The sequence below is a fragment of the Archocentrus centrarchus genome, chromosome 11 (genome assembly GCF_007364275.1).
Source record: "Archocentrus centrarchus isolate MPI-CPG fArcCen1 chromosome 11, fArcCen1, whole genome shotgun sequence".
Taxonomy (NCBI): domain Eukaryota; kingdom Metazoa; phylum Chordata; class Actinopteri; order Cichliformes; family Cichlidae; genus Archocentrus; species Archocentrus centrarchus.
The window spans coordinates 6,868,393-6,884,737 of record NC_044356.1 but is presented as its reverse complement, the minus strand read 5'-3'; the positions used below and the strand labels follow the sequence as shown (position 1 = coordinate 6,884,737).

Genomic DNA, 16,345 nt, shown 5'->3' with positions numbered 1-16,345 from the left:
CTGCATCAAGTCAGTTTGTGAAACCTGTGCCCTCCCCGGGACTCCACGATCTGCTGTATTATATCTGCTGTATCATATCTGCTGTATTATATCTGCTGTATCATATCTGCTGTAGCATATCTGCTGTATCATATCTGCTGTATTATTGCAAAGTAGAAATGTTGAGGAACTGCAGCAACTCAGCCACAGAGTGTCAGACCACACGAAGCTACGAAGCAGAGACACATTAAAGTCGCTGACACTCTGCTGACTCAGTAACTGCAGAGTTTCAAACCTCCGCTGACATTAACATCAGCACAAAACCTGATGCGCTGGGAGCTTCGTGGGTTTCCATGGTGTAACGTGTAGGTGGGCCAGTATTTCTGTCCACACACAGTCTCAATATTAAAGGCGCTCTCTCTCCCAACCTTCAGCTGACTGACGGTGTCATTTACAGCCGAGTATTTAAACATGATAGTTTGAATTGTAAAAATGTTTCCTAACACATTTATCAATCTACCTCTAACTTTTCAGTTTTTAAGTAGCCCTTTGGTGTGGGATGGCTGATGGAAATATAAGCATGTTTTGGCTAACTTATCCAGAGTAGCAACATTTGCTGCTGCAGAAACATTGATTTTGATGTTTCTACACAAAATATTTTAAATGTTACACATCAATAAACAAAAGTCTTAAACAGAGACCTGAAATTAACAAAAAAAACCAACCTGACCGACCTTGACATCATTGTGATTTCTATTACAGTCATTGGTTCATCGATATTTGGGTGATAAAATGATCCGAGCACACGGTCACACTGAAGTTTTATATTTTTCTTTTCTAATTTTACAGAAGCAAAGAACATTTGTTTTGTAAGAACAATTATTGTCTAAATAAATGTAATTTTGTTTGTACAGTTTAGGTTTTTTAAACTTTATTTTTGGCAGAAACATAATTAATATCATATTATAATATCTGTCACAGATAAAAGAAAGAGTGTAGGTATGATAAACACAAACAGAGCCAAAGAAGCATTCCCGTATAAAATATGATGAGGTCATAGCTGGTAAAATATTTTGATTGCTTGAGGGTTAAATAATAATTCAGATGCTCGTGGCACGCTCACGTTTAACCTCAGCAAACGAGACTTCACAAAAACAATATTTCAGTTTTTTGATTTTAAGCCTGTTTTTATCAGATTTTCCTTCACATGCAGTAAACATTACATTACATTAGGTTCTCTCTCCACTCATTCACACAGAGACTTATGCTATATGCTAGGTATATGCTAACAGAAAGAACTTTGGAGTGCAGAGACTTTCTTCCAGAAGGCCTCTGAGTGAAGTCAGTTCTGTTTATAGGTGTGTGTGTGTGTGTGTGTGTGTGTGTGTGTGTGTGTGTGTGTGTGTGTGCTTTCGTAGGGGATGGTTTCACTTTTGTGTGGCGGTGAAGAAAAGAAAGCAGGCAGACTGAGACTGGACCGATGAGAAGAGGCTGATAACAGAAACGGGGGAGCAGAGCTAATACACCCAATCTTCTTAAATGTGCCGACTTTTTGTTTTTATTAATGCCGCTGCTCTCTCCATTGAGATGTAGGCAGATAGCAGGTGTAACCAGTGTAACATTAAGATGTTGCTGATCTATTTCTTTCGGCGACAGCAGCCTTTGTGAGCCTAGTGACCCTGAAACATTCATAACCACACTACCAGCCAGACAGCCGCGCAGCATGTCTGAGTCACTCTGAAAGAGCAATAACCCCGCCAGATGCAGAGACACAGCCTGAGACTGAGAGGAATGAACAAGCTCAGACTATACAACTGCTGCCAGACACACACACACACACACACACACACACACACACACACACACACACACACACACACACACACACACACACACACACAGATGCAGCTGATAGAAAAGTTGTTTGTTTCCTTTGAATTCTGCCGGCAAAGGTGGATTTCAGTGCACCTGTTCCAAGTGTAGAGTCCTTGAGAGTTTTAAAGCTGCTGATTCAAACTATACCGACAAACTGCATCTAATATAATCCACAGTTACTACCCGCTTTCACATGAGTCATACGGAGAGTCGCAGAAAGGAAACAAACACTGTGTATGAAGTGTTTGCTCAAAATGAGTTGACACCATTTAAATGGAACACAAAGGGACAGAAGGTCCCTGGTTAACAGCACTTTGTTGTTTCTCCATTTTTCGGTTCGAAAAAATACAGCAAGACTCTGAAAAAAACATAAAAACTTCAGAGTCAAACATAATACGCAGCGAATGCAAGGAACACCTGACAAAAGAAGAACTCAGACTCCAGACTGACTGTGTGCTAGCTCACTTTAGTAAGTCACCGAGTAGCAGACAGATATAAATGCCTGCACTTACATGTAAACAAGACCTAAACTGATTCAGCAGTTGTCTGACTGTTGTCTGTCTGTTGTCTGTTGCTTCTGACGGGCCGGGGAATCCCTTCATACTTTAATTTAAATTCAACCTTTTGTTTCTTGTGCTTATTCCACTTCTTCTCAACTCCATTTGCCATCAGTAGTAATCACATGCTACATTTTAATCTGCAGTCCTAACCTGAACCCTGTGTTTTTATGCATATCAGTTTGAATGACTTTGTTTGCCTTCTGATTGGCAACAATTTAACAAAAGCAATATTTCCACACTCTGACCCTGCAGGTTAAGGTTAGGGTCACTGATGGGGACTTAGACTTCAAAGGGTTAAAAATTAATGCATGACATTATTTTGTGCGCATGGCCTGAGATGAATTATCGCACATATTACCAGCTAGCAGTATAAACCCTAGGCTACAGCCCCACACACGAACACAAGCCTCCATCCTAATGAGGACGCACAACATCTTTCTTTTAGTGTTTAAGTATCGACACAGAGCCGACAGGAAACAGCACAAAGAGCACTTCACAGAAAAATGCTGAGGCCATACAGAGTCTGCCGTGATGAAGGCCGCGAGCCGACTGCTCATTCCTGCTTTTGTTACCTGTTAAAAATGCGGCTGCTTGTCTGGGGTGAGCGCGTGCTTCATTACTAACTTTTTGTCAGCGTGCTTTCTTTGCAGAGTCGAGCCAACTGCATTTCTTTAGCTCAGTGGTTTTCTAACATGAATGACAATTTTGATTTTGTGGTCAGATGAAGCCGCTAACATGGCTCCCACTTTTTTTTTGCCTTACAATTAGCCCACTCAAACTTGCATCCATTCATCCTTATCAGACAGCTGCTCTTTCTGTCTCTGCTTCACATCCTGTGATCTTTTACAGCGGGCAAAGTTTCCCTGAGGGGGGATCTTTGGTTTCCAAACACTTTTTCTAACTCGCAGCAGTTAACTCCTCCCAGCAACGCCGCGGACACCCCCGCCCGGTCCAGCTGAAGTCATAAACAGGAAGCTTGTGGAGTAATTTCTCCTGATAGCTTCTGTTTTTTATTTAGGTGTTTTTTTTATGTTTTTTCCACAGTTTTACCCCTCACCTTTCACTCAGCACATTTAATGAATGCTGTTTGTGCAGTTACAGTAACAAAGTCTGGTTGACACAAAATCCCACGGCACTCATGGACTTGCCTCAAGGTACACACAGTGTGTACCAGTGTACAGCAGTAGCCACTTCTACAACTATCACATGTAGAGGTTTAAAGTGCTTCAAATTAATGAAAACACATTAAAAACAGGAGGAAGTTATTACGAAAGTCGAGGTCATCTTAGCCAGGGTGGGTAGTGCTTCCTGGCCTTGATGCTCTTGCCCTTCCATGCATTAAAATTCAAGGTAATATTCATACCCCCGCTCCTCAAAAGTTGCAGACTGCCCTTCTATTTTTTCCTCCCTCCACAGGAACTGAAGTCAGCTGACTGCAGAGCATTTTATAACTGTATCACACGCCATAAAAAAAAAACCCCTGCATAAAATGAAAAAACATTTTGTACTTACGGGTCATCTGGGTCGCTCTCCAACTCGCTGTCCGCCCCACCCCTGTCTGCAGGAGGATTGTCATTGGTCGGGGGAGGGCACGACGGCGATCCTCTCTCCAGGTCTGGAGGGCCCGTCCGCCCGTCACTCACCAGGGCTACAGCACAGCGAGGCTCTGGAAAAAAGAAAGAAGGCGTTTTTGTGCCAGTGAGTGGAGAAGCTTCATGAAAGTAACAGTGGCGTATGTGTAAACACGGGGCTACGCTGCATGCAGCTTGCTGATGGCAGGTACTCTGGCCAACTGTTTGTGGGAGGTGTGACAAGCTCTGACTCAATCTATGTTATAATCTATTGCTGTAGTAACAAAAATACTTCATGAAAGATGGAGACAAACATAAAGAAACTGTTCGATAACTAAATCTTTGCATTAAGGAAGTGTCGTCATTAAATCGAGACATCTTAGCTGAGACTGCGTTTTCCATTCATGTGCTCTGTTAGCTGTTAGTTTGGTGGGTTTACAGAGACAGGCTTCAGTTTCTGAATGCACTTATTTAGCAGACAGTGTCTGCAGCATTCACTGAGACAGGCTGCGTGGTGAACAAATCGAATAAAATTAAACTGGTATTGAGGCAGAAGGCCGCGGCTTTTCTGAAACATGGAGCCAGCAGTGGCAAAAAAGAAGTCTTATGATGCAGGAGAGAAAACGACATGACTTATGACCTCAGTAAACACTGACCTCGTGAGTTTATAGGCTCAGCTGCTTATTTAATACAACATGATGTTCATTTTGTAACTTGGTGGAGTCTGACCACAGTGATCCTCATCTGCTTCCAAGGAAGTTATCGATTCCACTTTCACATGCATTCACACGCCGCAGAGAGCTTTTCTTTTCTCTCTCTTTCTTCTCTGCTTGGCTCTGTGCAGTTATTAGTGAACTCATAATTTTTATGCATTTAAACAACAAACTGCAGTGTAGACGTGGGTTAGAATGGAAAGACAAGAGTCTCAATTGTACACGTTTAACTGCTGAAATAAAAAATAAAAGATACCAAGCAGGGTGTGCTTTAGCACATGCTTCATTTTTTTGATTGACAGGTCTTACACAGTGACTAACCACACCCACCCTAAGGCACGCTGTGCTTCTTTTTGACTCGTTACACAATAAACTTTGTGCTGCAATTAATTTAAAAAAAAAGACCAAAACCACTGTCCCCACTGCTCAGATGTGGAAGCCACATCTTTTTTATACAGTCTGTGTACATAACAGATTGTTAACCAAGCTAGCTAGGCGTTAGCTCATCTAAATATAGTTATATCTGGTTACACAAAACAAAGACGGCAGCGGGCCAAATACCAAACTCTAAACTTCAAAATGGGACTCCAAAAACCTGTGGGAGATGTTTTGGTTGCTACATCGAATATTTTTAAAATAACTAACTTGGGCTGTGGATGCTGGGGTGTGCAGCATGGTTTAATACTTATTTGAATAAAAATGAGCAATAAAATAAAAATAGTCTATACTTATACATCATTAAGCAGCAGTGGTCTGCCAAGAGAACGTTTCAGAATACTGCGTAGATAATTTCAATGAGCAGCTCAGCTCATTATGACCAGCTATTCAGTTTGTAGATGCTCTGATTGTTCGATTTTAAATTGTGTCAATATTTACAGGTCTTAAACGGACCCATTCTGATTTTCCTCACGTTCTCTCATCTGCAGTATACACTGTTACAGATGGTCATGTTACACACGGTTTTAAATAAAGAGGTCAACATTTATAAATAATCCCTGTGAGTGAAAAGCTCAGGGTCCGACAGCTCAAAATGCTGAGTATGGGACAGTTTGTACTTTTGGTTTCCACCTGCTGCATGAAACCTTCTGTTTGTGAGGAGCAGCCAATCAGAAGAAAGCTGGCTAAAAGAGGGAGGAGCTAAAACTGCTTGTTTAAGACAGAGGATGAACTGAGTGGCTGGACCAGATAAATAAGTATTATTCTGAACTGTGAATCATGCAAAGCTACTCTAGTAGAGAACCCAGATAGAGCGATGGAATGCCTTTAAACAGCCTACAGCTGTTAAAAATATGCTTTAAAAGCCTAAAATAAGGTCTCATTAAGAGCTACAGTGGAGAGATTTTGGTCTTCAAATTAGCTTCTGGCTTACTGAGCATCCCCACCTGCTCAAATCAGTCTCTGAATAGATTTCAGCACGTGACTCAATAAAGAGTGTTATCAACAATGTTACGGGAATAATACTGGTGTGAACACCAACTGTGGTGATTTGCAATCCTGTCGCAACTGTTTTGGGAAACACTGACTTGGCTGTTGATTTGTACTTGACTGTTTTGGCAGCCGTTATTTGAGAACATATCCCTGCATGCCGTTTCCTGTTATGAATAATTTATTGTGGGAAAACTGTTTATAAAACTGTTATAAGGGCACGAGTCAGTCTTCTGTGTGTCTCTCCTGGATAAAACCTCGTGATGTCATGTGCACAGAAAAGGAATATAGGGTCATTTGGTACCTTTGCTCTGATTGACAAGCTGCTGGCCATCAGCAGGCTGGGCAGCCGCTCCTGATTGGCTGGGCTCCAGGAAAGGGACGAGCGAATGCCAAGGGAACACTGGCACCGACCGAGGCTCCACGTTGGTCCAAACTGTGGGAAGAGAAGGGAAAGGGAGAGAGAAAAATGAAATGTCATCGTGTTTATCTGCCTCAGTATCACAGCCTGTAAACAGAAAGGATCACTCTGCCCTCTGGCAGTATGTGAAGTCCTGTGTGACCATTACTGCTGCGAAAGCCATGCTAAAAAAACACACTTAAACAAAACCTGCCTGGTCTGAAGACCATGAATGGACTTGTGTACTCAGTCACCTATCTGCAGCGCACACACACACACACACACAGACACATACACACACACACACACACACACACACACACACACACACACACACACACACACACACACACACACACACACACACACACACGCAGACGAACCCTCAGGATCATGAGAGTTGAGGGGTCATGTGGTGTGCGACGTGATGAGGGAACCTGTTATTTTATCCACACAGATCCAGGCTCCAGTCTACTTGCTGTCTAGACTGCTGCGAGCTTCAGACTCTCAGCTGAAAGGTCTCTGCAGTGGGATCTATTTCAAGCTGACACGAACGACACTGGAACAAAATGCTGTGATTTCTACAGCAAAAGTTTAGAGGAACTTCTCAGGCTGTCACCTTACAAAGTTTATCACAGTGCATCAAGGGTCCAAATAATTACAGGAGCTGACAGCATTTCCCCCCCAAAATATCCTGTGAAATTACAGAGAAGTTGGTTTTTTTGTGGCCGTACCTGACAGATATTCCAGGTAAATACTGCTGCTGTCAGAGATGGCTCTGAGACACTTCTAAAATCCTCAAACATCGTCCTTTTTTACCAGCTCACTTCTTTTACAGCACTTTTCATTTTTTTAATAAGAGATTAAAATTAATATTTCCAAAACAAGTATGTGGGATCCTGTAATATACTACTTTTAATTAAGAGTAATTTTATTATAATTTACTGGTAACCTTTTGGCAGGTGAACTTTTTTATTACTTATTTTTGGGGTGAACAAAACAATGAAATTTATGCAAAACAGAAACATATAAAATGTATCCTTTAATACACCAACAGGACAAAGTTACTTTTACAGTCTTGCAGAAATGGATACTTTGTTAACATATTTGCATATTTTTGCCACCACTCATTCTGAGTTAGGGTGGTTCCTGGCTGAATGGCCCTCTGGGCTCAGGCATGCTGAATTCACATACAGTAAAGACAATGAGTCTGTGGCCTTTTTTTTTTAAACAAAAATCAATGCATTTCCTGTTACTTCTGCCCATTTTACAAACAACAAATTGATAGTTTTTTCCTCCTGAGTAAATGAAAGCATAATTTTATTACAGTACTGGAAGCAGGAGGGATTTTTCCTTTGGGGCTAAGACCTTTTTGGAGTACGAAGTACTTGGAGTACGAAGTTTTTGGTTCACCTCAGCTGTTTTTTCTGGTGTTTAAGGCTACTTAGTGAATGTGAGCACGCTGAAAGCCTAAACCAGGGTGGTGAACACAGCGAAAATGAAACCTGTTACACACCAGCATGCAGGCACGTAAAATCACAGGGCTGATGGAAACAGCAAAGCTCCATGTTAAACAGCTGAAAACACTTTTTTAGTTATATCATTTAGATATCACTACAGCTATTGTTTATTTACTATTGGTAGAGACTTCAGCTTCAGTTTCACCCCCAGCTCCCTGCTCCTCCCCTGCCTGCAGCATCCCACATCCAGCTGTGAACTCTTCCCAGCAGCACCGAGATGTCCAGTTTCCATTCCCATTTATAATTATATAATTAAGTATTAAAATGGTCTAAATATAGCTGATCATTTGCCAGCCCTTGCTCTTCTAAATGAAGATCTAAATACTGCTGAGCAGACAAGTAAGAGAAAGCCAGTGCATCCTGGATGTACTGCAGCTGCTGTTATTTTCACAGAAATCCTTTAAATGCTGATTCTCATCTCACATGACTATTATCACACCGCTGAGACCTCTGCACTCCTTACTGCAAGTCTGTACTACAGTTTGCATGGGGAACTTCAGCTGAGGAAGTGAAGCTTATTCAAAGTCTTTACACACCACAAGATGCTTTGTTAAGATGCCTGGGAAAGTCCTTAAATGCAAAACAATACTGACACATTGTAGCTGTTTTCCTTGTTAGTTGGTAGGTTGGAGGTGAAATCCAGCTGCGCTGCTCTTAAACAAATCAGCTGATGCTGACATTTTAAGGCAGAGTTGCCACATCTGATAGCAACCATAGCAACTGTCCGTTACCCAAACATGACATAAACAATCCCAAACCTGATTATCCCAGATTTCTGTGGATGACAAATTACAGGCAAGGCTTTGGTTATTCATGCACTGATTCACTGAAACATATACCACACTTCTTTCATGATAAACTGATTCATACTGGGGGGGGGGTTGTTATTATTATTTGATACATCACATGACTTCTGGACACCTCATCCTCAAACTACAGGCTTATTCAGTACAAGAAATCATTAACCTGTGGGACTTCATCTGGATGTGACTGTGATATTATTGTTTTATATCACTGCTAATAAATGTGTTAATGTACATTTTTAAAGTGAACCCCTGTGGAAGGAGCAGCTGTGCTTTGTGTTACAGCTAATAAAAAGGTCCTGATGCAGATATTTTTAAACGTGCAGAATATTCTGTGAAGACATTTCTTGAATTGGTTTTAAGACCAAATTAATAACAAAACTGTTTCCAGTGAAATGTAACTAATGACAGTCTGTTAGTTTAAATGAGCAGCTCAGCAGGATATGGTTATAATGTCATTACTGTATCAACCCTGCCCCACATTATTGTAACAATAAAGAAGCGTGAATGTCAAACTGTGACCTGTGAAAGTGCACATTCAGCGCTCTGTTTCCACCCACAGTTGTGGTCAAATATGCTTAATTACTACGACCTGCCTGAGCTACCCCCTAACCCTGCACAAAATGACTCACATTAAATGTGCATTAATTGATGTTCTAAAACTCAGAATCAAACTGATAATATTTTATGTTTCTCTCACTAAAAACAAATGTCATTCAGTTAAATTTAATTGTATTTACTCAGACAGAGTGAACACTTGCACGCCACTTTATACTGAAAATTTGATATTGTAACACTTCAGCGTTACAGACAGAGACCCAATAAACCCCTCCTTTGACAACAGTGGGGAGGAAGACCTTTCTTTTAAAAGGAAGAGATGTCCAGTAAAACAAGGCTCTGGGAGCAGCAGCCATCTGCTGTGACCAGTTTGGGGTTGACAGGAAGGAGAAGAGAGACCGCGGACAACAAAAACACAAACTACAGGAAACAGGAGACAAAGATACTGACATGCTACTGCCGTATATAAAACACGAGGACTGAGAAGAGGGGAAGTCTCCCAGCAGCCTGAGCCTATAGCAGGATAACTAAGGCATGGTTGGAGGGTCTAACCCTGAGCTTTATCAAAAGGAAAGTTTGAAGCTCAATCTTAAAAACAATGAGCACGTCTGTTGTGATTTATAAGCCATTAACCAGATGTAACCCAGTTTCAAAACACTAAGATGGCGACAGTGAAAATGCTCAGCGCGAGGCTTCATAACCACCGACTTCACAAACCGACGGGTGATGTCACCGCGACTATGTCGATATTTTATACTCCCAAATTATGACCAAATGCAACGAGTAGGATTATCCTTCGGTTTAGTGTATGTGAAGTGTAAAAACAGGACATGTTAACACCCTGAGGAGGTGAAGCACGAATACTCTAATTAAGCAATGACACTTGTGAGTTGTGAAACTATCAGAGAGAGAGGCAGATATCTTTATCAGATGTTTTTATTGGTTTGCTTTATCGCTCAGAGTTTTGACAAGCAAAAGGCTGAACTGATAAAGAAATGCAGACGGTGGGGTGAACTATGCATCTGTCCTATGACTGCACATTACTACCACTAGACTCTTCCTAAGAATCCCTCCTGTGGGTGGAAACAGCAATAAAACAGCTCCTGAGCTACCTCTGAGCTCTTATCCCTCCTTCTTCTCCATTGCTGAAGACTGCAGATGTACTCAAAGAGAGCAGTAATGAAACTTGTGATGCTAATGCAGCTGCACTTGAGCTGGGCTATATTTAGGAGCGATCTTAGCCGTGGGGCCTGCTCTGCCTTCTTCTGTGTTTGCTTCTGGGCCCGCGACGGCTCCGGGTGTTTTAAAAAATGTATGGTGGAGGAAACGTTACGCTACAGAGGCAGGTGGCTGTTAGCAGCAGTGCGAGGGATGTGAGAGAGAGAGGGAGAGGGGAGAGAAAAGCGCGCAACGGTAAATCAGCTCGGGCCCGAACGCCTTACTGCACTAATTCTACCGGTGGAAACGGTGTATCCATGACAACACGCCAGCAATACGATTACTCCTTTTTCTGCTGAGAGCAATGAAACACATTCACATCACGCTGGACCGGCCCTTAACGCCCCGTCTGAGGTTGTTGATTGTCTGGAACGAGTGTGTGTGTGTGTGTGTGTGTGTGTGTGTGTGTGTGTGTGTGTGTGTGTGTGTGTGTTTGTGTGTGTGTGTGTGTGTGTGTGTGTGAGTGTGTGTAGGAGGTGTGAATGTCCTTGCTGCTCTCTGCACTCCCGCTCTCAGTCTTGCATGTCTAGACATGTCGATATTCTCGCCCTCTTTAAGTTTAAAGTGAAACACCCCTTATCTCTCACTCACACACGCATGCTCACACACATGCGTACACACACACACATAAAAAAGGGCGACACCCGCCGCACACTCGATAGCTGTGACACTACACACACTGAGTCACAGCTTACACACAGCGAGCAGCGGGTCTGAGCGGTTGCCAGAGCGACTGATGTATCAAAGCTTCTGATATTCATACCTCAGAAGAAACTGTTTCACTTTAAACTCTTCTTTAACATCGGAGCCAAGACAAGATATTATCGTTTAATCACAAAGGAGGATATGAAACGCTAAAATAAGGCAGATCTCCCAGGAGTAAAGCTGCTACCTTTGCCGCGTGTATTGGTGGCTTTAAACCGTAGGCTAAATATAACAGAAGGACGAAGCTTCTGCCATCCTTCACTTCCTGGACTTCACATTTTGAATCCTCCACATTTGCATCGTGGCTGTCGCCACCGTATTTGGACAGGAGCCGCATCCTTAAACTGTACAGGTGTAATACACAGAGAGTGATACCTGCTAATACTCATCAAAACTACACAGCAAACCATATTATTTATCAGATAACTGGATTAAAAATGCTCCAAAGGGGACCAACAGCCCGACCACGGTGGAGCAGTCCAGCTCTCAGTTCACCACGAGGAGGAAAAACAGTTTTTGCTGCTGTTAGCGCTCATTTTCACCTCACTACAAAGAAGTTCTTTGTTTCCTCAGGAGCAGAAAGATGAATAAAAGTGGCCAACATTTTCAGCTAATGCACAGTTTCTGCCCCCGGACGTACGTCTGCAAAGCTCCGCTCAGCACCTACACTTGAGCATGTGGAGAGAGCGGAGTCTCTGTTTGGCATATAAATAAAAGAAAAGCTTCTCCACCATCAACAAGTCCGAGTAGGATCACACGCAATCCGCCCTTCATATGTCAGCTGGATGGATGCGGGCAGCAGGAGGAAAAGGCACACGTAAGAGAATTTACACTGATGTACTGAAAATTTGTAATCACTGACACATAATAATAATAATCATAATTTATTATTGTGATATACAATCTCTTCCCCTCTCTGTCTGCAGGTTCTCGTGTGCTGCCCGAGAAGCTTTCTGGCATCTTAATATTAAATAAATGAATGTCCACGTTTGTGTTATTTTGTCTGACGTGTGCATTTATCCTTCATTCATATCAGTCATCAGCACCTTGAAGAACCCCTGTCTTAAATTCACCTGCGCATATGTCTGTTTATTATCACCTATATGACAAAATATTCTTCTTCTACATCATTTCAGTATCAAGTGTGAAACCAGACGGCCTATAAATTGCCAATATCCTGCACTTTCAGAACACTTTCAGTTTTCAGATTTACAAAGTGGTGCATTAACATGACACAAAATGAGAAATCAGGCATTTTAAATGGAAACAATCTTCGTCATTCATATATTCAAAGTAACATTTCAGAGCTCGCCCAGGCTGTAATATCACAAAGTTGGCATGGAAACAAGCATAAAGTAGACGGTGAACCCAAGCACCTCCGTTTCTCGCTAGCTAATTTTCCTACATCCCACCACCTGACTGGGTGAGAGGATTCACTTCAACTGGACTCAGCTTCTGGCAGAAGAGTCACGGATACGTTCAGTTAAAGCAGTAAAGAAAATTTAAATTAACTTTCTGTCACATGTGTTACAAACAGTTTTGGTTGGGTCAGTCGTGCTCTGGGTCCTTCCTAATTGCCTAGCAGGGGTGCAACAAGTCTCCAAAAATCACAGTTCAGTTCATACTGAGGTTATAATAGTGAACTAAAGACAGTAAACTAAAACTGGGTGTGTGAAACATTTGAGTTCACTGAAACAAAGATGAAAACTAGACTTTAAAAAAAGAAAACCTTTAATCTTTCTCAGCGTGGTTACATTTGTAAACAGTTGTGTCATCTGAGCCGGGATCTGTGCGTGACTGATTATAATAATCAGAAAGACTGAAACTACCAGTGAAACAATCAAACTAAGGTGAAAGAAAACATTTTCAAACAATAAAACTAAAACCTAATAAAAGAAATTATGAAGATATACCAAACTATAACTACGTCTGGTTGTCACATCATCAACAACAAAAATAGAAACATCTTTTTAAGCACAGGCTGGATCTCTTGATCATCGTTAGCTCTTAAACAAAAAAGTAAACTCCATGATTCTGATGTGTTTCCATTTCATCCGCCACACGAACATCGCAGCTTTCATCGGGCAACTAACTCAGCGTGGGGTCAGCTGCACTGCCATGTTACAGATGTTTTTATGGAGGTTTGTGTCAGCGTCAGCCCTGCTCTCTAACACACATCGATAACAGCAGGGCTGAGGAACACAGGGCCCACAAGACTAAAGCATCATTTGTAGCACTGCGCTGGGAAATGTCATCGTTTGCATTTATATTTGCTGTGCGCTGGTGTGTCTGCATCGCTCCCCCATCAGGAGCGACACCGAGCTGTTCACTCAATCACAGGAAGGACAAAGGATTCAGAACCAAGTCAATCTATACACACAATCACTAACTCCTAGAGCTCACTGAGCAAACAACTACAACCCACTCTGTTTCACAGATTTATGGCCATTATGCTAATAAAATAAAATACATTTAAGCTGCATACCAAAGAGACCCGTCACAGTCTGTGAGATCTGCAGTTACATTTCTCTGCAGGTCGAGCTACACTGTGGTCTGTGGCATAGACTTAAAATCATAGATTTCACACAGTGCCATAAAACCAGCTTAAGCAGGGACATTAGTGTGCAGCTAAAATCACAAATAAGGGCCAGAGGAAGGGGAAGGTTGAAGCGGGTGATTTATGAACACAGGAAGAGCTGATTCATTTCAGTAATCACCAGTGTAATCTACCCAGAGCAGACTCGATGAAGGTGCAAATACTCTGCTAAGAACCCAAGCGAAGTTTCCTACTTGGTACTTGTAACTGCTCCCTTACTTTAAAGAGTACATTTACTGCCAGTGGACGGCCATGGCTTCAGTCCCTGGCTCAGTAACAACCAACAGAAAGGATCCCAAACTTTTGGCACCACTCTCAGAGCTGAGAGCCATCAGTGATTACACACTTATTCCAAATAAATTAGCTGTTTTCACACATGCAGCGCAGCCCTGAATTTTTCCCGTCACTGAACAGAAACCCGCGTGAGAAGGCGAATGTCTGACACCGTCAGATCGAACGTTTGCCAATCTGCAACCTGCCAGCTCCCCGGTACAACATCTGTGTGGTGTCAGATTATGCTGATGTGAGAACAGAGCAGATAACTGCCCAGTGCATTCATGACTACGCAGTGGGCGTCGCGTGCACTCCCTCCTGCACGCTCGATCCAGGCGGCTCCCTCACCTAAACCAGCAATGCAAAAGAAACAGATCCATGTGAGGAACTGTGGAAAATATCCCTGATTCCCCGGAAACTGTCATGTGTGAAAACACTCACAGCGACAACTACTGCAACCATCTCAAGCATCAATAAGTACTAAATTACGTCCAAATATCACTAATTTTTCCTGCACCACTTTAGTAAAAGCCAACAGTAGCTGAGGGCTTTGTGCTTTCTGTCAGGAGTAAATCTGTCCTGTAATGGATCTTCGGGGAGCTACTGTCACATAAATAGTGGTGCACTCTGTCTCATTTGAGGGCTGAAGACATCCAAGTCTTATTAGACTTTAATACAAATGATTTAATAGAATCCTTCTAAACCCGGCTTGATATGAGAAGCCTCATTAGAAGACAGCTATTCTCTCTCCTTATAAGTATCAGCTTACAGACCTCGTAATATTTACCAATTATGGAGAAGCTCTCAATCTTTCTTTGCATGCAAAAATGCATCTTCTGACATTTACAGCACAGCTTCTATTTCCTGATGGTACAACTTAAGATAATATTGATAACCAAAAGGAAAATAAAAATATCACTGCTTCTATTTCAGTGTGCGATTGCGGGTGTTGCACATCATTTAATTGATTCCTGCAAATCTAGCACGTATAAACTGGGAAATTCCCACACAGAATCGCAGACGTATAAATAATAATGTTCAACCCAAAGCAGCACCGGTAACGAACGTCTGGCCATAACACAGACGGAGCAGACACGATGAAGAGCAGAAGAGCTGAGCAAGAACGACAACATGAGGTAAGAATAGGACAACGCGGTCTCCCCTCCCCAGGGTGTATAAAATCCCCCCTTTGGAAGCAATTAAAGGAGGGGGGTTCCCCCAATTTTTGAAATATGAATTTCAAACCCTGAACTGTTTGATATCCTCAGGACAACAAAATCTGGACGTGTGGCCTGAACTGGACTAAACACAAACAACCACTTTGTCTATATTTTATTTATCTGTGACTCGTCTTCTCTTTAGCTGCTAATTTGCATTAATGTAACTACTTCCCCCTGTTTTATAGAAGTCACTGTGATATTTTCAAAATAAAGTTCTCTGTGAAGCCCAAAAAAAATCTAATTTCTAAACACAGAGAAAGAAACAAAAAGCCATCTGAAAGCAGGGGGACAGTATTAAAGTGTATGAGTTATAGCCAAAGCACTGATGACACTGCTGTAACCCTGGACAGATACTGAACGTGTGAGGCACTGGGGTAACGCGCATACATACATACATACATGCTGCACATCTCTTCACACTTTAGGCTCAGCTGACTCTGAATCTGCTGAAGGCCCCAAAGAAATGATCTCACATTTACCCTGCCCCTCATTTCTTACCGGTCCCCGGGCGCCCCATGATGATTTGCTTGCGTGGGGCAGGGTGAGGAGACTCCGCTGGCAGTATGAGGGGCAGCAGGGCTGTTGGCGTGGGATGACAGGCTACCGGCTGTGGCAGCGCCCCTCCAGAGGCGTCCTGGTGTCCCTCAGGCTTCCTCTCCCTCTCCCTGCCTCCAGAACCAGACGAGGACAGCACAGAGCTCGATGATGAAGACATGGACCCGGGAGTGGAGGGGCTGGAGAGGGAAGCATGGCCCCCTGTGGCTGGAGTCAAGGACTGAGGAGAGACATCAAAAATATATTTATAGTTTTTTAAGGAAATGTGGATTATTCAAAACATCCTGCAGCTGGTAACACCATTTCCAGGTGTGAAACGGTTTCAGAACTGTTTAATCTCATTCCTCCAACTCCGGGACTCACAGCCCAAAACG

The 16,345-nt window shown here is 42.5% G+C and overlaps 1 protein-coding gene across 4 annotated transcripts in view; it reads right to left on the bottom strand.

Annotated features, from left to right (window-relative positions):
* cica (capicua transcriptional repressor a) overlaps positions 1–16,345 on the bottom strand; it is a 51,284-nt gene that overhangs the window by 20,769 nt on the left and 14,170 nt on the right. For all 4 annotated transcript variants that reach the window (XM_030740621.1, XM_030740620.1, XM_030740622.1 and 1 more), the window contains exons 3-5: positions 15,915–16,191; positions 6,428–6,559; positions 3,927–4,080 (exon numbers count right to left, since the gene is read on the bottom strand). In XM_030740621.1, coding sequence (XP_030596481.1) covers positions 3,927–4,080; positions 6,428–6,559; positions 15,915–16,191 — 563 coding nt within the window. The remainder of the gene's footprint in view (positions 1–3,926; positions 4,081–6,427; positions 6,560–15,914; positions 16,192–16,345) is intronic.